Source organism: Sander lucioperca, chromosome 13 (genome assembly GCF_008315115.2).
Source record: "Sander lucioperca isolate FBNREF2018 chromosome 13, SLUC_FBN_1.2, whole genome shotgun sequence".
NCBI classification, from domain to species: Eukaryota; Metazoa; Chordata; class Actinopteri; order Perciformes; family Percidae; genus Sander; species Sander lucioperca.
The window spans coordinates 17,683,589-17,706,338 of NC_050185.1; the positions used below are offsets into that span (position 1 = coordinate 17,683,589).

The following is a 22,750-nucleotide window of genomic DNA, read 5'->3' on the forward strand; positions in this document are numbered from 1 at the left end:
AGTATGTCGAAAAAAGTGATAAAAAAGTCATAGTATAGCATGTCAAAAAAAGTGATTAAAAAAGTCGTAGTATAGAATATTGAAAAAAGTCACAGTATAGTATGTCGCGTATGTCAGCACGTGCTGTACCAACCGAACTACCCAGCTGTTGGATGTTGAAATCATTAATAGCATAGTCTGTCATAAAAAGCCATGAAAAAGTCATAGTATGATATGTTGAAAAAGTGATAAAAATGTATTGTATAGTACATCGAAAAAAGTGAAAAAAATGTCATAGTATGTTGAAAAAAGTCATAGTATAGTACGTCAAAAAAAAGTGATAAAGTCATAGTATAAGTATGTCAAATATAGTCATAGTATAGTATGTCGAAAAAAGTGATAAAAAGTCATTAGTATGTATGTCAATAAAATCAAACAGTATATCGCAACATACTACCTGTGCACTTTCCGCCAATACCAAAAATGACAAAAATTGGCCTTTAAAACTATTTGGAGACATTTTTAAAAATGATATACATATCTTGAGTGCTAAATGTACATATTAATCAACAGTGGTGGTTAACCTGCAAGATGGGCTTTAATACAGCTTAGCCATGAAAGGGGAAAGACATGCAGGAAATTGCCATAGTCATAGTATGCTGAAAAAAGTGATAAAACAAGTAATAGTATGATATGTCGAAAAAAGTCATTGTATAGTATGACGAAAAAAGTGATAAGAAAGTCACAGCATAGCATGTCAAATATAGTCATAGTATAGTATGTCGAAAAAGTGATAAAAAGTAATTAATATGTATGTCAGAAAAAAATCTAACAATGATATGTCGCAACATACTACCTGTCCACTTTCCACCATGGACATGGCCACAGGTCAGAGTCGAACTCCTGGGCCTCTGCAATGATGAATGAACTTCAACAAATGTGCATGCGCTCTACCAACTGAACTACCCAGCCATTGCATGCTGCAATCAGTAATAGCATAATATGTCAAAAAAGCCATTAAAAAGTAGTATGTCAAATATAGTCATAATGCAGTATGTAAAAAAAGTGATAAAAAAGTCATAGTAGGATAGTATGTTGAAAAAAGTCACAGTATAGTATGTCGAAAAAAGTGACAAAAAAGTCATAGTATAGTATGTCGAAAAAAGTGATAAAAAGTCACAGTATAGTTTGTCGAAAAAAGTGATTTAAAAAAAGTCATAGTATAGCATGCATGTAGCATGTTAGTTCATCTGCGCAAGCGGCATTTTATAATCCTCTCAGTATCGTTCCCACTTAGGTGTGCTGCGTGTCGTAACGTACACACCTCCCAGCTCCGCTGTGTGTGTGTGTGTGTGTGTGTGTGTGTGTGTGTGTGTGTGTGTGTGTGTGTGTGTGCAGCATGGGCATTGCTGTTCAGAATCCCGTCTATCTTCCAAAATGCAACGCTTGTATCCAAACGCATTGTGCTTAAAGCTGCATGACATTTTGTCTGGTTTACCTGAGTGTAGTCCAGTTAAGTGTGACTTAACATTAGATCCGCAATACCAAAATGAAGTGGAATGTGAATAAAGATGCAATCACAGGGGGGTGGGTTTGCGCTCTCCCTGTGGTATGTTATCTGCTGTGAATGCTCAAAATGATAAATACCAGAACGCATTTACTTATTCACATTTTCAGAATTCATTATTATTCTGCGGCCGGACTGAAAGCTTTGGCGGGCCGGATTTGGCCCGTGGGCCCACTTGACGATCGCTATAGTATAGTATATCGAAAAAAGTGATAACAAAGTCATTGTATAGCATGTCGAAAAAAGTGATAAAAAAGTCAATATGTACACTATTTAAAAAAATAAAAAAAACATTATTATGTCGCAAAAAGTCACAATATACTACCTGCCCACTTTCTGCCTCTAATACAGCTTAGACATGAAAGGGGAGAGAGAGGGGGACGACATGCAGGAAATTGTCGAAAAAAAGTAATAGTGTAGTATGTCTAAAAAAAGTGATGAAAAAGTCAATATGTATGTCCAAAAAAATCAAACATAAGTATGTTGCAAAAAGTCCCATTAAACTACTTGCTCACTTTCCGCCTTTAATACAGTTTAGACATGAAAGGGGAGAGAGAGGGGGAAAACATGCAAGACATTGCCGCAGGTTGGCGTTGAACCCTGGGCCTCTGCGATGAGGAATGAACCTCAACATACAAATGTTTGAAGCAATGAAATATGAGAACTGTATGTCACTTGATTGATTATTGCAGCTGTTTCCTAACAGCATGCGTATTGTTTTAATGTTTGAAGGTGAATCTCAGCAAAGCACCGACACAACAGGACCATTAATCACTGCATCCCAGTCAGTAGGAAACTTCAAGACTCTGCGGCTAAAAAAAGAAGTTGGCCTGTGGGAAATGAAAATGGTTTCAACTAATTCCTACACTCTCAAGGCCATAGGTGAGACCTCATTGATTGAATTAATGTAAAAAAATAAATGTTAAAATTTTAGAGCCATGTTAGCCTTATCACTTACCTTAAAGGGAACATTCCTCACTCTGTATCCAAAATATTATTGTGTTGGTTTGGATATCAGAGTTTCCCTCTGGTACCAGTGTGTTCTCTTCCCTTTCCTTTCATCAAAAGTATAGGCTAACAATTTCAAAATCTCAAATTGTCCAATACTATTTCTTTTCTTCTGACTTTTTCATTTGCAGGTCAGAGTCCTATTGACTTCGTGTTTGGCTTTGTGGAGGCAACGCAAGGCACGTTCACAGGATATGATGCCCTTGACACACGTCCCAGAGCTGGTAAAGGAATAGATAAATTGATTACTTTATTAATCCCCGCTGGGAAATTAAGGTGTCTTCGCAGCCAGGTACTTAAATACAGTTACAACTTAAAACACTACTATTAATACAGTACAATACAATAAAATACGATACAGTCACAATACAAATGCACTTAAAAAGGAGGGATACAATACAACTACAGTGGGACAGCATAATGGATAAGGTGCAGAGACTACATAAGGCAAGTATATAAATGTGTTTGTAATTAAATATTATTAATAGTGTGTATATATACACACACATACACACACACACAAGTGAGTGAAATGAAATTATAATAATTATTCTGGACTGTTGAGTTGATAAGAGACTAATAGTGGTCCTCTAATATGGGCAGATGAGTTATACAGTTTAATGGCAGCAGGCAGGAATGATTTCCTGTAGCGTTCCTTTAAATAGCGGAGTTGAATGAGTCCGTTGCTGAAAGTGTTCTTGAGTTTATATAGTGTTTTGTGCAGGGGATGAGGGTCATGATCCATAATTGCCTGCAGTTCTGCCTGCATTCTGTCTTTGACCACCTCCTCCACAGAAGCAAGCTTAGTGCCAACCATAGACTCAGCCTCTTTATTGAGTTTGTTCTGTCTGTTTGCATCCCTTACTTTGATGCTGACACCCCAACACACCACAGCAAAGAAGATGGTGCTTGCAACAACAGACTGATAAAATCTGTTAAGATGTGAATTTGATGGTATGCTGATGTAACATACTGTAACATCAACTAGACAGTCATTATTCTTTTTCTTTAAAAGGTGTTAACATTAGCTTGTTGGTGTCTTTAACGGGGAGTGACTCCGCCACGGTGACAGAAGTCACTCTGGTTGAATCGTCGGGGTCAGAGGAGATTAACGGAGTTGTGGAGCCACAGGGGAGCGGAAACTTCTTAGTTCATGTTGACAGGATACCGTCATTGGAGTTTGTGGTGCGGGTGAAGGGGCAGGATTACAGCGTTACCCCCAGAGTTCCATCAATAGTCTTCCAAAGGCAGTCATCCATCAACTTCAGAGCCTCTAATGTGACTATTACTGTGAGTACCCATCTCAGACTATCACTGTCACAGGTACAGTACATCACATCAAACATGAGAGGAGATGCAGCAACTAAAATGTTCACTTTATAAAAGAGGAGCATTTCATCACCAACACTCTCTCTGTCTGGCTCTTGTCTGACTCCCTCTTTAGGCTGGTTCAAATAGCATCTTGGTACCAGGAACACCATTCTCTGTGCCCTTTTCTGTGATGACTAATGGAGTAGGAGGAAACTTTACCATCCGAGCCACCACAAACCAGCGTTTTGACATAACATCTCCAACCAGTTTGTTCGTGGAAACTGGAAACAGTGCTAACAATACAGTGACCCTCTCAGCACCTCTTAACACCCCGTCTGGTACTGACGTCACCCTGACCATTGAGGCCGAGGCACCAGGGGGAGAAGATACAAACTATGTCGTACTGCGTTTCTCCGTCGTTAACATGGTAATACTCTCACTGAAAATACAGTTATTTGCTTACTCTTTGTTTTACAGTTCTGTCATTTTCTAGGAAGTTTACTGGAAATAAATATGTAATGTGTTACTTATCATAGGGAATTATAGGCTATGAATCTACTTTTTCTTCTCATAGGTGACTGACTTCACTCCACCGGTGTGTCAGCTTCTCAGCCTGCAGTCTAACTGCTCTAAAAACTGCTCTAATAACTGCTCTAATAACTGCAGCTTATCAATGTGGGAGCTCTCTGTTCGTGTGACTGATGGAGCTGAAGGGACGGGCGTTGACCGCGTTAGCCTCAGACAGGGCAACGGGACCTTGAACACCAGCCTGGCTGCTGGCAACGAGAACATAACGCTAGTTTCCTACAGTTCGTCTTGCTGTTCGCCTAATATGGAGATGTTGGTTGTGGATCGAGTGGGTAATGTCGGAACCTGTTTCTACACTTCCTCTGTGTCCATCAGTGTAATTCAGTTGCCTCTTCTTTGTCTAAGCATAGTACTATCAGGGCTCCATGTACTGACATAACTGGGCATCCAGTGACTCAGTGTCAAAGTTGCAAATAGTTAAAGCTGCATTGATCTGTTTTGTATATCAACATTGAATCAATTGACTGTGTGCACTGTGAAAAGGGTCACCTGTAGTGGGAAACATCTCTGATTACATCTCTGATTTCTTTTTCGGTTTTTCATCAACTGATTTTCTGTGCTGTGTAACTGATTTATGTGCTATGTATCACTGGTTGCTTAGGCTTATTTCTGCTGTTTCAATGCCTGGTGCCTTTTGAGCTCTGCCTGCAGTTCAGTGAATTATTTCTTTCTGTTTATTAGTCAATCTAAAAGTTGTTGAACAGAGAAATGATCACTGGAAAGAAATGGGTATATAAATACACACAGCCTGGGATAGTTAAAGACCAACTGGCCACTAGCCCCTCACCTCTAGATGGCAGGTGATCATTTCTTATCAGGAAATAAACTTTGAAATGATGTGGCAACAAAATGAAGAGGCATACAGTTTTAAAAAACGCTGCTTTTTTATTGTTGTCATAATTTGTCTAATGTATAATCCTTTACAGAACACAAAACGTTTTGCTTTTCACATTTTGCTACAAATTCAACATTTTTTCTCCTGTTTTTCACTATTTACATTTTGAAAAGTTTGTGTGTGTGTGCTTGATGTGTATCTTTTATGGTGATGTGTGTGTCTTTTACTATGTAGTTTCAGGAGTATGTTGATGCAATTTACCAAAACTAAACCATTCCAGGCAGAAAGTCTTTTTCTAGCATTTGATAACAGTGGTGACTTTCTTCAGACCTTTAAAACAACTTGCACATGTCCCTCAAACCTACCACCCCCTTACTCCACTTTTGTACTCCTCTCATTCTTTACAAATTGCTGTAAAGGTGTGAAAATATTAACATATCTTTGCTGTAACATTCACGGTACATTGTGATATAACTGGAATGTGGATTATGTAGAATCAACTGCAAAACAATTACAATAGATACGGATGTAACTGTTCGAATTAGTTGGACCGTCATATGCATTTACATTGTCCACATTCACATTCTTACACAATGGTACATTTTAGAGTGGCAACACTGTTGGAGTATTTAGGTGAGTGGTTCCTTGTCAATACAAGGGAAATGTGTTTCTATAGTAGTTATGTAGATAGTTATTCTGTAATTTAGACCAGTTCTTCAGAAGGTGTGTTTAATGCACATCAGGCAGTGCCATTAGTGTACTGGGAAAGCTTATTCTCCAAGTCACAGATTCTCTTCTCCTGGGACAAAACTGTGGCCTTCAGATTCTGAATCTCCTCCAACAACCTCTCATGCAACTCAGCCTGGACAGGAGAAGAGTGGAGAAAAAAAGGGAAACAGAAAAAGAAGAAAGGAAAAAAGTACAGGAAGGGGGACATTAAGGATAAAGAAAAAGAGAGGAAAAATAGGTCAAGGACAGTGAGCAACTAGGAGAAATAAACCAAAACAAAGAAGGGAGCTTTGGGGGAAAAAAAGTTGTGGGCAGGTACAAATAGAGGAGAGATAAACAGAAAAGTGTTAAACAGAGAGACAGATGTTCAGGACTAACAGTGCATTTAGATTATGGGCTGCAAAGCTAAAGTAAGACTTCTTTTAATTGAAAATGTGCGACATAAATCAACAAACATCAACACATAAAATGCAGCAGTAAAGAACAACCCAGCTTTGGTAGTCTGCAATATGATCACAGACTAGAATACATGTACAGTACAGTAATACAATGCTATATACACACAGGATACTGTTTATATTATATGAGCATGCAACAACAGATAATATAATGTAGTGCTGTTCAAATGTTTTTTTTGCTTTTATCGGTATCGCAATTTAACGCAATAAACAAACCGCGAAATGCACTCAGGCATCTGTTAAGTTAGTTGAAAGAGAGTATCAGTAGAAAACTGCACTTGCAAATGTAACTATCATTCTTTTTTTTTAATGGTGACTTTTGTGTTTAGTTCAATGTTCAATTTGTTCATAAAAATAATGTTGGAAATAATTTCCTTTCAGTTTTTTTTATTTAACAAGCAATTTGTTGTTTTTTAGTAGGGGTGGGGGAAAAAAATCGATAGATCGATACACAGACGCAAGTATCGATCTATTATTATATATGTGTTGGTCAGTTTGTCTGCTTGACAATCCCATTTTGCAGCAATAAAATTGAAGTGAGATGAACAAACAGAAAAATGTTGACAAAGTTTTTGAAAAAAAAAAATAATATGAAGTTGGAAAAAAAGGTAATACATTGAAATATATCGCAGAATATCGCAATATGTTTAAAATCGCAATAAAATCGTATCATGACATAAGTCAATATCAGATCGTGAGGCCTCTGGTGATTCCCACCACTATTTTTTAGCAGTATAAAAGCAGCAGAAAGGCAGAACTGAGTGTATTTTAATATTTGTTTATTCATCGCAAGCAATATCGTTATCACATATTTTCCTCATATTGTGCACTTACCGGCAGACTATTGGTTTCCAAAGCAGACATGCTGCGTCGAGTGGTGGGTCTGGAGTCCAGCATGTTCTTCTTTGCCACTTTGAGCTCTCGGTTCTTTGGCGCCACATAGCCCCCCCTCATGGACACCAGAATTGGATCTTCATCGCGGCCATTCAGCCACTCTTCAGCCTCCATGGCGGGCTCGGGCCCCGCTGTGTCTGGGTACAGGTCGTCCTGGAAGAGGTCTGACTGTGGAAGAGAGTTGGCGAGGTGAATAAAAGAGAGACACATGGTTTTGCTTTTGTTTGGAATGTACTGTACAGTGGTCGTTTTTGCAGGGTAAATAAAAATTATCTATTAATTTCTGTCTGTGAATAGACTCATCCTCTGTTTTCTAAGAGGATGAGTGGAAGAGAAGATGAAAACAGAGCAGAGAGGAAAAGCGTACCAAATATAACTTCAGAGGAAAATAAATAAGACTTAAAGAGCAGATTGTGGTAATGAGATCCATTTAAAAGTGCAGTGGTGGAAGAAGTATTCAAATCCTTATCTTCAGTAAAAGTGGAAATACCACAGTATATAAGTATAAGTCCTGTATACATAATATTACTTAAGTAAAAGTACAACAAAGTAAAACAAATTACTACACAAGTATACTTTTACTTTTTGGTAGTTTAATCTATTAACTGATTGCCTGTTCTGTATGAAAATAATCTGAGAAAGTAACTATAGCATCAGAAAAGACTAATAGTAGTGGTGAGAATAGTACAATATTTAAATGTAGTGTAACTGAAGTAATGAGAAGCATTAAATGGAAATAAAATGAAAGTACCTAAAAAATGATACTTAAATAATTATACTTGGTTACGTTCCTCCACTGTGAAAGTCAAAAGCTTACTGTAGAGTAAGAACAGGCTTACCTTTCTGGGCACTGTCATTGTGATGGGCTCACACTTCTTGTCAAGGAGCTTGAATAATCTAAGAGGACAAGTGATGAGATGAGACAGAGCAGAGAGAACGGAGACCCATCAGTTGTGCTTTTGTTACACATTAGTGTATCAGTTTATGCTTTACATTTGTAAGTGTAAAGTATGAGATGATCTCATGCACTCTGAGATCATGGGTCACGGTTCAGTAATGATTAAATGGCTGTTAAAAGGACAAACGGTCAGCAGTTGGAGCTTCACCACTCTCCTGCAACATCTGTAGCCTTCACATACCATCAAACAAAATGCAATCTTATTTCATGAAACAACGCTGAAAAGCTGTGATCTTGGGTGATGTATTGCACAATAAGTTATCTTACCTAGCGATCTCACATTTGCTGACGTCCACACCTCTCTTGGGCATGAAGCCCATCCCTCTCTGGGGCTCCTTACTGCTGAAGGTGCTGAGGTAGTGGACGTATGGCGGCTCATCTGTGATCTCAAAGTAACGGATACTGCTGTCCCCCTACGCACACACACACACACACACACACAGAAAATACACGTATAAAAAATGTCAAAAACATATTATTGTTAAGGCTGGAAATAGAATAGATCTACAAACATGTCTGTACATATTATATGGTACATTTACAAACATGATTTCTACCAAACAAACCAATGTCTCTGTACCTTTCCACAGAGGTAGACCATGTTTGCGTCTGCATCATAATATGGTAACAACACTCCATTACTTGTGTCCAACTCCAACAGTGCAATGGGCTCCTCAAAATTTGTCTGTGGAGGGTAAAAACGATGAAGAAAGACAATTTGTCGTGTACATGCATATAAGTGCATGTATATTTCTGCGCCTTGTGATGTGCATGAAAACAGCAGGTGAAATGTTTGTTACTGGGTCCCAGAGTCCGAGCTCTCTCTGGCTCATCCTGGTGAATCCTGTGGTGAAGATGTTTCCGTCTCTGGTGAAGATGGCTCTCATTGGCCGGATCCCCTCATGTGGAGCTAGACGTTCCTGTTGGTCGTCGAAGAGCAGACATAACTACAAATGCTTCTTCCTTGTTCACCTTTTTTACCTTTTTAATGCTTTAGATCAACAACCCTGTACATAACTTGTTGTTCTAAAAAACTCTGTGCTTTTTATATTAAAGGAATAGTTCAACATTTTGGGAAATGCACTTATTTGTGTTTTTGGAGGAGAGTTAGATGAATTAATACTGACCAGTACACTCAAAATGTGTCCCAATGTACGCAGCTGGTTAGCTTAGCTTAGCATAAAGACTGGAAACGGGAAAACAGCTAGCCTGGCTCTGTCTAAAGGTATCAAAATCCACCTACCAGCAACTCTAATTATTAAAACATTATTTCTAGTTGTGTTATATCCGTGCAAAAACCTAAGAAAGTTACATTTCACAGCCATAACATAGACCTACTGTAAAACTGTCTTTTTTCCTTCTTTTTTTTTTTTTTTTTTTTTTTTACAGTATCTGGATATAACAAAACAAGGTATAATGTGAACTATTGAGCTTTATACGTGCTGGTAGGTCGATTTTGTTACAGTTGGACAGTTCCAGGTTAGCTGTTTCCCTCTGTTTCCATGTCTTTATGCTGAGCTAAGTGTCTGGTGTCTGTCTGTTGCAGCATATTTAACCAACAGATAAGAGTGTGGTATTGATATTCTCATCTAACTCTCCTCCAGAAAGCAGATGTTAGCCTATTTACCTAAAATGGCACACTATTACTTTAATGGGTCCGCTATCTGTAATACAAATAGCCTACATATAATATAGCCTAAAATATAATCCTAAATGTTGTTAAAGAGCTCAGATAGTGGTGTTTTTGTATTAGAATGAATTATACTGTAAAGGCATGTATTTTTATTAGTATTTTCTACTCACGCACCGCAACCACCTCCCTCTTGCGGGGGTCACAGACACGCAGACGTCGGTCCTTACAGGTGGTGCAAAACAAGCTGCCGTTTCGGTTCCAGCTGATGCTGTAGATGAGGTCTGGGTGGTCTTCCATGGTGATGAGGGGCTCGCCTGTTCCCACGTTCCAGATTATAATCAAGTTATCACTGCCTGGGGTCAGAGCAAAAGATGGACATTTGAATGTATCCACACTCATACAGTCAAAAGGGTAAAAGACTGTGTGTGTGTGTGTGTGTGTGTGTGTGTGTGTGTGTGTGTGTGTGTGTGTGTGTGTGTGTGTGTGTGTGTGTGTGTGTGTGTGTGTGTGTGTGTGTGTGTAGGTGTGGGTGTCCTACCCGCAGTGAGTAGTATATTGCGTGCGGTGGGGTGCCAGGTGACAATGCCAACACGTTTGGAGTGTCCTTCCAGGATCACAATGGGATCGGAGATGGGGCTGGTCAGTGAGCGATCTGGGATCTGCCACACCTGGAGAGGAGGGATGAAGGAAAATTCTGTGTCTGATATTACACAACAAGTGTTATCTGTCCTGTAGTTAGGGTAAATTATTGTAAAAGTGTAGCTCACTTGAATTATAATCCATTTAACCAATGTATTCCTCCTGGTAATAAATATTATAAATTAAAATGACATCTTGTTTTAATTTGATGTTAACAATTTAATGTGAAAAGTGTAAAAAAAGCACACATCAAGAGTTTGACATTCAACTGTAGCCTATATCAATCATCATATATCAACCCAGAAGTTGCTATGTGCTAGCCTAGAAATCTAGACGCACCCTAACGGCAGCAAATGTAATTTGCAGCCAGGTCAGTCTAGCAACTCTCCTTTGGCTTGCGAGCTGGAAAATCCAAATTCTGGTCAGGCCAATCACATCATGTATAGAGTCGGTGGGCGGGCTTAACATAAGGACGGCAGAGTTGCGACGTTTCCGCGTGAATTCCCTGCTACTTGAAAACAAAGAAGATGGCTGCTGCTGCTGGCGAACAGCGGCCTTTCGAATTGGCTTTGGCCGCGACTCTGGAAGACTTGGAGTTAAGCACTGAAGTCATTCTTATAAAAGGAAGATGTGTTCAGAGTTTTGCCGACCGGATACGGCAAAAGTTTAATCTATCAACTAGCGTTGCTCTGGTTGGCTGTGAGTGCAGAGGGAATTTGAAAGACAACCGTTTATCCCGCCCCTCGGATTGAGCCCTGCCAATGGTGAGTTCCCAGACCCAACATCTTGATGTGGGTCCATAGACTGTATCTATTTCTATGTGTGGGTCTGGCTTGTCAGGCTAGCTATGTGCACCATTGAGAAAAAACAGATGAAAGTGACTGTACAGTACATACTATCTAAGAGCACATTATTTCTAACTATACTAACTTTAAACCTATGTACAAACATCAATCATATCACAGAGGATACAGAGATGTAGGTGTACAGGTCAACATCTTTCATTTTCCCATTAAACTCAGCACACTGCCATAGATTTACTGCTTCCCAATTTTAATTTGTTCACAGATTTTCTGACAACGGCTGTTACAGAGATACATTTCTGTTGCTTCATGGTCAAGGTGACAACCGATGACACCCACCCACTAATGTCGACACCAGTGTGCAACTTGCTTTTGCTCTTAAAACTGTGATCAACACTAATTCATTCATTTTTGACTAATTCATTATGTCCTGTTTAGATGCATGTCCCAGCATACACTGGGTGAGCCAGGAATTTAGAAATACTGAGATCAGGAGTCCACACTGCACAATCCAGCATCCTAAGAAGAATGCACTAAGAAAACTTGGACAGGCCACACTTTTTATTTATTTATTTTTTTAAGATTATTTTTTGGGCATTACAGGTCTTTATTCGTATAGGAGAGATGAAGACATGAAAGGGGAGAGAGAGGGAACGACCAGCAGCAAAGGGCCGCAGGGCGGAGTCGAACCTGTGGCCAACGCATTGAGGAGTAAACCTCTATATTTGGGCACCTGCTCTACCAGGTGAGCTACCCAGGCGCCCCACACAATTATATTTTATGTAAATTTCTCTTTGTAAGTCTTTCTGCCACTGCAAGGAAAACCATTATGGTGAAGAAAGCCCCTTTATTTTATTTTACATTATACCTTTTGAGACAAAAAATATTATAAAGATAATATATATAAAGATATTGGGTCTAAAAAAAACCAGACTCATTTAAAAAGATGTGCCATTTCTATGTAAATGTAGTATACACAAAAACACAAGCAACAAAACGGACCTAGGAAAATGTATTTGTCAATGATGTGGCTTATTCAAATACAGCAGTGGACTGGTTGGTCAAGACGCTTATGAAGAAGCACACAAATACATACACTCTAATGACCCTTTTCAGATGACACAATGATCTGTCCCTGTGAACTGAAGAGAATGACATCACAGTTATGACCTTTCTGCTGGACAGCTGCAACTGTCTGTCTGTGTACTGGACATAAACAAAGCACACACACACACACACACACACACACACACACACACACACACACACACACACACACTCAAACAGCATCCCAGCAGCTGTTGCCATAGGAGAAGCAGCGATTCAATCATGCACAAAGATTCCTGCGTTGTCGTTGTGAACAAGTGTGGGCAAATCCGTTGTCAATGACAACTGTTCTGACGTGCAGATGCTTGCTGAGTCAACAGACGTGTTTTCATAATACAAAGGACATTTTATAGACCAAACAACTAAATGATAATTGGAAAAATAATCGATAATGAAAATAATTGTTGGTCGCAGCCATAAACTGTATGAAATAGGTCACAGCCCTGAAATGATCCTTGGAGTTGTCAGTTCTGTGAGGCTTGTGTCCTTATTTGTGTCAGTGGAGCAGCTCATCACTCAGTTACATCCCAGAAACTTAACCTGGTTCTCATTACCTGCTTTTGGAGAGTTGTGTTTATGTTGTAAGTCATCAATGGCATCACAATTTCTCCAATAATATGATTAACTGTTAAACACATTGTTTATAATGTTTTAAAATTACAGATTGTGAGAAAATATTGTTTTAAAATGGGAATTAAAGATGAATTATAAATCCTAGATGCCATAATGGCCATTCAGCAGTACAGTACAAGTTATTTGCATTAATGATAACACACAGTTATAAGATTGTATATATATCTGTATTCATCTCCTGCAGCCCAGGTCTCACAGTGACCCCTGCTGACTGAACTCAGTCATGAGCCTCAGGGCCACAGAAGCCTGGACACAACCAGGTTTGGAAGAACTATAGAGCTTTTGTTGTCTGTTTTCAGTCCAAAACTGAAAAGTGTGTTCACAATTCCCCTACCTATTGTGCAATATGTACATGTATTAAGATTTGCTGCCTAATTTGAAGGCAAGATACGTGGAGGACAAGACAGAGTTGTAAGCTGACATGATTTTAACAGATTATTTCATGTAGGTGTAAGGTGATTGATAGCAGGTAGAGCAGAACATAATCACCACAGACTGATGGTGAATATTTAAACTGTTCTCTACATCCTGAGTGTTCATATCCTGCGTGTTGAGCCTTCTGATGTTTTCTGGTCTGATGAAAGGACGCTGAATGATTATCAAACCACTTAACGTAGGCACAGGAAACGTATCATTTAACAGAGAACAGATAGTCTGTGTAAGATGTCATACCGTAAAAAAGACAGACAAACAGGGAACAGTTGGAGCAGCAGGAGTAGAAGCAGCGTTACAATGGCGAAGGTTGGTTGCAGACAGACAACAGAGTCCGGCCAACTTGTCAAGGACAAAATACGATGAGCAGACTTATGAAGAGATAGAGATGAGACAGAACAGGTGGGTGGAAAGTCAGATAGGTAGAGAGGTAGACACGCTAATGCCTTAACTGACTCACTTCCCTCGTTTAACAGGGATGTGATGACCTCTATGGCTGTTATCTGAGTCACTGAACAACAAACTCCTCCACATGCATTTGCAGTTTCTCTCTCCCACTCAGAACTTTTTTCTTCCTACACACCAGTGGTGGAATAAGTATTCAAATCCTTTACTTAAGTAACAGTACTAATACCTAAATAAGACTTGTAGTTATATTGTTCGGTAGTTTAATTTATAATAAAACGTGTTATGTGTGCAAAAATCTTAATTTGTCAAATAACAAGTAACTAAAGATGTCAGATTAATGTAGTGGAGTAAAAAGTAAAAATGTTCTCTGAAATCTAGTGGAGTAGAAGTAGTGGCATGAAAAGACTCAAGTAAAGTACAAGAACCTCAAATTTGTACTTAAGTACAATACTGAAGTAAATGTACTTAGTTACATTCCACCACTGCCACACACACACACACACACACACACACACACACACACACACACACACACACACTGGCGTTACCATCGCAGTACAGTCCTCGGAACAGCTGGCCAGGATGTTGTCGTCATGAGGGCACCAGTCGATATCGAGGACAGGTCCAGAGTGGCCGATTACCAGCGGATAATTCTTATCCACGCGACCTGACTGTAACACACATCAGAAGTGACACATGACTGAGTTAGTACTGTGTATGTACAATAACTGACCATTTACATTCATCCATTTCTCATGACAAAGTGAAAAACAGTAGTAAGCTTTGATTTGGTGATTTGCAGGTCAAGAAACGACAAGAAACATAGGTTGTAACCAGGCTACAAGTGATACGTTTTTTTAGACATCAAAGTTACATGTAACATGATTTCAATGATTTTATTTCAATGTGAAACTGTTCTAAACTAGGTTCATTTCATAGCCATTTCCCGGCTTTTGATCGTATCACACATCTTCCTCAGCAGATGAAGTTTTCTTAGTTATCAAGGAACTGTAGATGTTTGAATTTCCTTCTTTTTTCTTTTTTTTCAGGACTTCAGAAGCTAAATTAGTTTTATTACCAAGTAGGGTTACATGGAATTTGTCTTAGTGTTTGATGCATACAATAAACATCAAATAAACATATTAAATGGACTGATCAAGAATGAATTTTCAATCTCAAATGTTTTAAGCCAACATGGATGAAAAGTCCTTAAAGTGCAGCTTCAATGCCACAACAACTGGGCAAACTCTATCTGCTGATGATCGTGTGATACCATACGATCGAAAAATGTACCTTGTGGTGACAATATTGGTCCAAACTACATTTTAAAATAGAGTCATTGGAATACTGTTGAAACAACCATGGATTTATCATGTTAGCAGTTCACGGGGACAACAATTGCTGTTGGGCTCCCATTAACCCCCCCACCTGTTGCGCTCAGCTGACAACATGAAAGGTTTGTTATTAGAGAATGCAACATGTGTGCACAGTATAACATATAGTGTTAAAAAATTACATTTTGACACAGGGTCCTTCTATAAAGAGGCTACAAGATTAGGTAATAATGCATGGCCCACATTAGTAGGTACTGTACTGAAGGGGTTCCCCTTTTTTGTAGGCTAAACAAGACCAAATGTGGCAGTCAGAACTTCAACATCCAACCAAAACCTTCGAAATAAACTTGCATCCTCATGGTGGACTCCCAGGAAACACACAAACCTAAACATTTTAATATGATGCATACTAAAATCATGAAGTCACATCCAAGTTATTCTATGTTTCCCTGTTCCTATCTTGTGAACATGTGTATCAACTTTTGAGATATCACTCCCTCCGCACACATACAACACACACCCCAAGAGAGGTGTATTTATAGCTTAGCGACGAGGCGTTGAAAGGGGAGTTTTTCTTGTGGCCTGTTGGGGACCCGGAGGGGGGAGATGGAGGACGGAGAGCACGTTGGTGTGTATTAATAGCTTGTCTGTTCACCATGACTCCAGTATATAATCACATCCATTTCCAAGCTCTTTCTAAGTAATTTTCACTGCTGACATGCTGATGAATCTCAGCAGTAATGACTTTGTTATGAAATTATTTATCTAAAAAGTGAAAAATAGTTTATTCCACTCTTTATAGTCCAACTATAACTCTGTACCATAATTATTGTGGGCTGAAGTTGTTAAAACATAAAAAAATTCTTTACAGGCTCCAAATACCAATATTTTATAATACTTTTCAAAAAAACTAGTAACACAAGCAGTATTTCTTTCTTGACTGAAGTCAATTAACTTCTCAGTTCTCGTAATGCTGAACTGTGATTGGCAGTTGGTGTTAGCAGCCCTGAGACCTGCTGAGTGCAGGCATCTCACAGGGCAACTAAATTGCTGCAGACTTGGCTGATTATAGCAGCGTCAGTAGTTATTTGGAGGGTTACAACATTAGCTGTGATCTGCTGTGATCTAACTGGACGGACTGTGAAAATTAATGAAAAGAAAATGAATGAACTAAATGAAAAGTAAAATGTAAATGAATCCTTTTTTGAACACAATAAAAAGGTTACTGCTGTATTATTGAATCAACTATCAACAGTTAAATGTGGATTTTTAAGTTTTTATCACATCAAACCAAAACTCACAGCTATTTTAGCTTTGCATAAATACATATAGATGAAGTACCAGTCATCTGTTTTACTTAGATAGGATCACTGGAGTAGCATACCTAACATGTTAATGGGGGTTTAGTTTTGTCTTTCTGATGTCCATCGTTTATTTTAAGGCAATGTTGTTATCATCACGAGGCTCCACACCACTCTGAAGTATCACATCTTCAAATCTCTAATCTGTTGCTTTTTCTGTTGCAGTATTTCGGTTTCAGCAATTATAGTGTCCTTCCCAAGTCTTTCACAACATGACAGCTAGAAGCAAATATTATATTCTTTGTTGGAAAACATACAAAAATCAAGCTAAGAAAACTATTTTACTAAAATAACCATTGCACTGCTGATACAATGATGTGATCATATTGGAAAAGCAGCTTGTTTTCTGTCTTCTTCCGAACTTAGGAATTACATTTATATTATAGGAGGATGAGACAGGCTTTTTTGTGGATTTCAAATACCTGGTCACAGGATTTGACGTCAGTACAGAGCGCCCTGCCAAAGGCTTTTCTTCTTCCCCATTACAGCCTGCTGATTATGTATATCATGCAACGTTGATCCTGTCATAGCTCCTTCTAGCTAAACATTACAGAATGTTTAGTTACTGAGACGAGCCTCCAAACAGGACTAAAGCTTAGTCAAGGAATCTGATGCCACATCTGGCCAACACTGAGTAATGAGCGTAGTTTGGAAAATACACTGTACCGTGTGGATATATGATTATTTTAAAGGTCTGTCTAATGTGCTTATAAGGTCAGCTCACCCTCCTTACTGTTATTTATTAGGTGGATATCATATATTTCTCTTGGTAGAAACCTCATTTTGGAACTGTAACAGAACAATACAAAGGGTTCGGAGGTTGGAGGGTAGAGGTACAAACATCTGAAACTGAAGTGGCAGCACTGATTTCAGTATTCAACACGGCATTGTCTTGCGTGACCTTGATGAGCTGAATAATAAAGTCAGCTCATAAAACACTGAGATACAAAAAGTTACAGGCAGTCCATTTAGGGGGGAAAAACTAAGCAAACTATCTTTACTTCTCTTTCTTTTCTTCCTCTTTCCCTGTACAGTTCTCCTTCTCTTATTCTCTCTCCTTGTTTCCTCTGACTCTTGTGCAACAAAGACAACCCCTGCTGATAGCATCAGAGATGAGTGACCTAGGAGGTTGATTGAGAGGACTATAGTTTTATTTTGACATACTGACTCACAAACACATAATAGCACTAAACAAAGTTAATCTGAGACTGATGGAATGGCATTAGTTTTGCAGGTATTTGGTCATAAACCAAAGTACTGACAAAAATGATTTTGAAATTACATTTTGACTAGATAATAGTCCTAGAGGGAAAGTCAGAGGATCACCAAAGTCAATAGGATTAATCCTAAGGGGACCATGAATATCTGTACAAAATGTAATGGCAAACCATTCATTATTAGCTGAGATATTTCAGTGGTGGACAGACTGACCAACAGACTGACATGGCATCTCTAGGGCCATGTCCCTAGTGTGGCTAAAAGGTAGAATCTTCCCCAAATCATCTCTTATTACTCACAATATTTTATTTTTTAATCTTATCTACATTCACTCTGCAGCAAAATCAGTTCATACATGCTTCCCCCTTTGACTTTACTGACTTTAGAGAGGGGCAGGACCAGGAAAGCTCCTCCTCCGCTGGATTCAACGATGACTGCCAGGAACTTTGGGTTGACGGCGCAGAAGGAGCTGTCCCACGTCACCTTGGAAACACGGATGTCATCATAACCCTGCTCAGCCTTGACCGTCTGGCCAAAAACATGGCGAAACTTACTCTGCCGCACAATGCTGCGACTCATGGCTGAGGTGAGTGGAGGAAGAAAGAAAGAAAGAAATGGGATGAGAGATTGTAAAAAGTGTATTAACATTTATTAAAAATGTCAGCATTATCACCCATGAAACCAAATATAACTAGAACTAAAATCACCAGCAGAGCTACATTAACAGTAACATACTATATATTCATGTTGGGCCAAAAGTGCCATGATATGATTCATTTTGGGATAGTTATACAGGCAATTTCTTTTGAAAATGGCGATGTCTCAACTTGGAACAAGACTTTCAGCAAAAGAGTTTTAGCTCAACCAAACAAATGCTGTCTGAGACCTCAGAACTGATTAAAGCCTACAGAGGACCTTATTATCACAATATTGCACTGCAATCTGTACTTGTCATGCTTTATATCTCCTACAGTGTTAAGGCTGCCACTGTCTTTGTCATTGAGGCAGGGTTGTTGAGTAATGTTTAGAAATGTTTTCTCACTGAACAGTAACTCTCACTTTTGTGTTGTTATGAGCAGCATTTTTTAAGGGTGAGGTGACTCAGTGCCTTTTATTTTGAAAATTGACAGGACAGTTTACATAAAGTCACAGAAAAAAGATAATATATTTTGTGTAAGTGATGGTAGCAAGGACTAAATGTCTTCTTTCATTTTCACTCATAATTATATTCACTGCACAAACACTGTTAAACCAACTGACTAATACAGACCTACTGTCCATTCATACTGCATATCCATCAATACACAAAAACCTTTTATTCTCAATCAGCTTTTTACTATGAGTGATGGGGTCCATATCAACACACTATATTCTGCCAAAGTTACAACAGTTTTGGTTATTTCACTCGAGAGATATCTGTATTTGATTTTTGTCACTGGTTTGAAGTAGGCGGGACTCAGTCAGAAAAATGTGATATCACTTACTTCCATGCACCAATCAGGATTAAGCAACATTTCAATCAGAATCTAATGACAGTTGGTAGGTTGTTCCTGTCACACCCATACAGTCCGGATTAGCTGAGATTTTGAGTGTTAAAATCTTCATAAATAATACCTAAAGATGTTCGTTTTTTACTTTGATTTTGCTTGTAAATTATCGTGTGCCTACCCATACTCTATCTATTCTGTAAAGTGTCCTGAGATAACTTCTGTTATGATTTGACACGATAAATAAAATTGAATTGAATGAATTGTTGAATATTTGATGTTGCAAAGAAATACTTTGAATTTAAGCCAAGATTTCAGGGGCTTTAAATAACCTTGTGCTTTTCTCTGAATAAGGATGACCTGTGTAATGTGTTTGTTGACTGACAACTTGCTGTCCTGTGGCTGTCCCAGGCACCCAGCCAGAGGGACTGTAATCCTCCAAAACACAGGAGATATTCTATAACAGTGCCTGCCATGAGTGCAGATATTAATAGTTGATTGTCCCACTAAACCGTATGTGACGGCCAAACATCTAAGACACAGAACAGATAAAAGGCAGGGAGAGAACCTAATATATGAGAGCTACAATGCCAATACACAGCACGGCAGTTACATTCAATCACACCCATGTGGTACAATCCTTATAAGAATGAAGTTTAAAACATATCTAACATACACTCCCAGATTGCACTGGCTTACATAAGGAAAAAATGAAAAACCCAAATCTAGAAATATAGGCCTGCATCAGTCCCTGAAGACATCTGATAATGCAGTCCTTTCTCTTGTTTAAAATGATTATCATAAACTCAAACTGGCTCTTCACAATCAAAATAAAACCATATGAAACAACTCAGGCCAATCAAGTGACAGAAATCCTGCTGTCATCAGTGATGATATCTGACTTTCACACTATCCAACATTTAGCCTCAAACTAAACCTATAGACTGTGGGAATCATGCTCTTGTTTCTTTCCTGGAAGCTCTCCTTTATCAGATTTACATTCCAGTGACCATTTCAGTCGGCCAGCTGTGGGGCATTTTAGGGTGAGCACAATATCATACTTCATACTGTACCTGTAACTATTATTTAAATTCTATACTTTTCCCCCCACATAGCTGTCAAGATAAGATGCTCCACTGCTTGAATCAAAACTAAGCTTCTCTTTATTATCTTATCTTAATTTATTTCAAGCATTTGAATAAAGAAAACTGAGCATTTATTTATATATTGTATTAGTGCATGCCTTATCATCTGATTTGAAAGTGGAAAAACCTTTATTGTGGTCTCCTTTAAAGAAAGGGATTGAACAACTCGAAAATCTAACAAAAAACAAAACAAAAATAGAAGCAATAAATAAAGATAGGCCTATCTTAAAGTTCATAAGAACTGATTAGGCTACTATCTCAAGAGAGCTTCCGCTATTTCTAAGTTACATAAACCAGCTGCCTAATTGAAATGTGGTAAGGGTTAAGTTTTTAATCATTGAAAAAACTAAAAACATCCACGTGTATGCTTTGGGAAACCTGAGGCAGAAATGTGTAATGGAATTTATAGTCAATTAAAACTGGAAAACCTCCGACATGCTCTTTTAATTCTGCCTCAGGTTAATGAGATAGCTCTCCTCTGTCGCACATGGGACGGCTCTGGAGAGTCGACACAGAGTTAAAGAATGACACTGCCACTTTCCTAATATAGACATGACAAACTGCACTGTCCCACCCGGGCCAGCCGCTCCTCCCACACGCCAGCCTGATCCTAAATAGTCTCAGAATGAAGGCAGCGCACTCTGTGGCGCTTTATCGTTAATGAACACATGAGCCTATACTAACACACACAAACACGGGGACATATGCTGTCTGGGGCGCAAGGGGTGTGGGACAGGGAGAGAGGGAGGGAGGTTAGTAGCCTATGTAGCCTACACCATGCTCCTTAAAGTAGCCCGCAGCTGCCATGCACAACTCAAGATCTGCTCCGTTCACAGTGGGGGAAAGTGCACAATCACAATGTAGGCCTACCGACGGTGTCTTTTTTTTTTTGATTTCCAAAAGTGGGGACGCACTGACTCCTCTCCAGCAGTGCAGTATAGAAGCTGACGCACCTCTCACTTCACTGCAGCACAGACACTAACGTACATATTAGGAAAGATAGTCCACAGCTCACCTCAGGTTTTGGGGAGACCCCTCTTCCCTAGACAACTTTCACGGTTTCTGTTGTGTAGTCTAGGCTACTCCTCCTCCACCTTCTGCTACCTTTCCTTTGAATGATATTCCCTGCGATCCGGTTTCCTGGAGTTGCTGAGGAGACGCACTGGACAACTGCGTGACGCTGCTCGGCAGGGAAAGAGAGGGTGTGGGTGGGTGGGTGCTGTCTATTTTGGAACAGGCTCTAACAGTGCGGGGAAACGTGACGCGCGCCGGTAACAGGGGGGCAGCGCGTCCCCGAGGGTCAGTGCCACAACTGTGATGGTCTATAGACTAATTGTGACTGAAAGCACAGTGGGAGATAACAGTATTTTACTCCTGCAACCAAGGTTTTTGTGTGGCCACAAGATGGTGATCAAAGCTAAAAAATTAAGTAAATAAAAAATACACTTGCAACCAAGGACCACCAGAAGCATGCCGGTTTGCAGAGAGCAGGATGGAAATAAAAATGTGCATTATTAAAAACAAACTTATGAATTACCCAAGTTTGTAGCATCTAGTTTTAGTTTTTTACTACTAGTTTGTGTCAAAGGCAAGCAATACAAAGTTATCCACAGCTGCTGTTATGTGTGAAGTTTTGAAAAAGTTAGCTCAGTATAAAGAAATGTTAAAATAATTGTTTTAAAAAAAAAAAATACAGAATACTGTATGTTCACCAGCTTCTAACACTGTTACGATCAAAGTAGCATTTATGGTTGTTTTTATTTAGCAATTTTCTTACAGTAGCCTATATTTCCTGCCTTAAACTACATGGCTAGCCACTCCAAATGTGAAAAACAGCATTTAAATAAATGGAAGTCTTAAACATGTTCAAATGCTCGCCAAATTCATACAAATCTTAAACTCTGAGCGATACAGAAAGTGTCAGCAAGGAACAACTATCACAGGGGACCAATTCCAAGCATAGAATCTGTGGATCTTTGCAGTTGTTGTAGTAGATAGTGGCAAAAGAACAGGGACATTAACTCTGGAAAAACAGACTTTCTGGCTCTTATTTTTTTAAATGCAGTTTGGTTGCTCTGACCTAGCCTAACATCACCAAAGAAAGCAAAATTAACCAAAGAAGAAATAAGGAAGTGTTAACACATTCAGGGTGAATGTGCTCCTCTGACACCGTTACATGTATGCAATGCACAATGGTTGCATCTAATGATTTTCTGCTTTTAT

The 22,750-nt window shown here is 39.0% G+C and overlaps 2 protein-coding genes across 5 annotated transcripts in view; one reads left to right on the forward strand and one right to left on the reverse strand.

Moving 5' to 3' along the window:
• LOC116036988 (von Willebrand factor A domain-containing protein 7-like) overlaps nucleotides 1–4,950 on the forward strand; it is an 18,979-nt gene extending 14,029 nt beyond the window's left edge. For both annotated transcript variants that reach the window (XM_031280688.1, XM_031280689.2), the window contains exons 12-16: nucleotides 2,279–2,428; nucleotides 2,686–2,778; nucleotides 3,570–3,844; nucleotides 3,999–4,292; nucleotides 4,440–4,950. In XM_031280688.1, coding sequence (XP_031136548.1) covers nucleotides 2,279–2,428; nucleotides 2,686–2,778; nucleotides 3,570–3,844; nucleotides 3,999–4,292; nucleotides 4,440–4,832 — 1,205 coding nt within the window. In that variant the 3' untranslated portion in view covers nucleotides 4,833–4,950. The remainder of the gene's footprint in view (nucleotides 1–2,278; nucleotides 2,429–2,685; nucleotides 2,779–3,569; nucleotides 3,845–3,998; nucleotides 4,293–4,439) is intronic.
• Nucleotides 4,951–5,318: 368 nt separating this feature from the next.
• coro6 (coronin 6) lies at nucleotides 5,319–21,749 on the reverse strand. Of its 3 annotated transcripts, none has more exons than XM_031280690.2 (11): nucleotides 21,543–21,749; nucleotides 18,277–18,476; nucleotides 14,531–14,653; nucleotides 10,499–10,628; nucleotides 10,135–10,313; nucleotides 9,128–9,247; nucleotides 8,908–9,012; nucleotides 8,595–8,740; nucleotides 8,209–8,266; nucleotides 7,310–7,537; nucleotides 5,319–6,150 (listed from the first exon to the last, which is right to left on the reverse strand). In XM_031280690.2, the coding sequence occupies exons 2-11, from the start codon at nucleotides 18,472–18,474 to the stop codon at nucleotides 6,028–6,030; spliced, it is 1,410 nt and encodes a 469-aa protein (XP_031136550.1). In that variant the 5' UTR covers nucleotides 18,475–18,476; nucleotides 21,543–21,749; the 3' UTR covers nucleotides 5,319–6,027. The 3 variants fall into 3 exon arrangements, with proteins under 3 accessions (XP_031136550.1, XP_031136552.1, XP_031136551.1); XM_031280692.2 differs by having other exon boundaries at nucleotides 5,319–6,305; XM_031280691.2 differs by lacking the exon at nucleotides 21,543–21,749 and adding an exon at nucleotides 21,398–21,521.
• Between the last annotated feature and the right edge of the window lie 1,001 nt (nucleotides 21,750–22,750).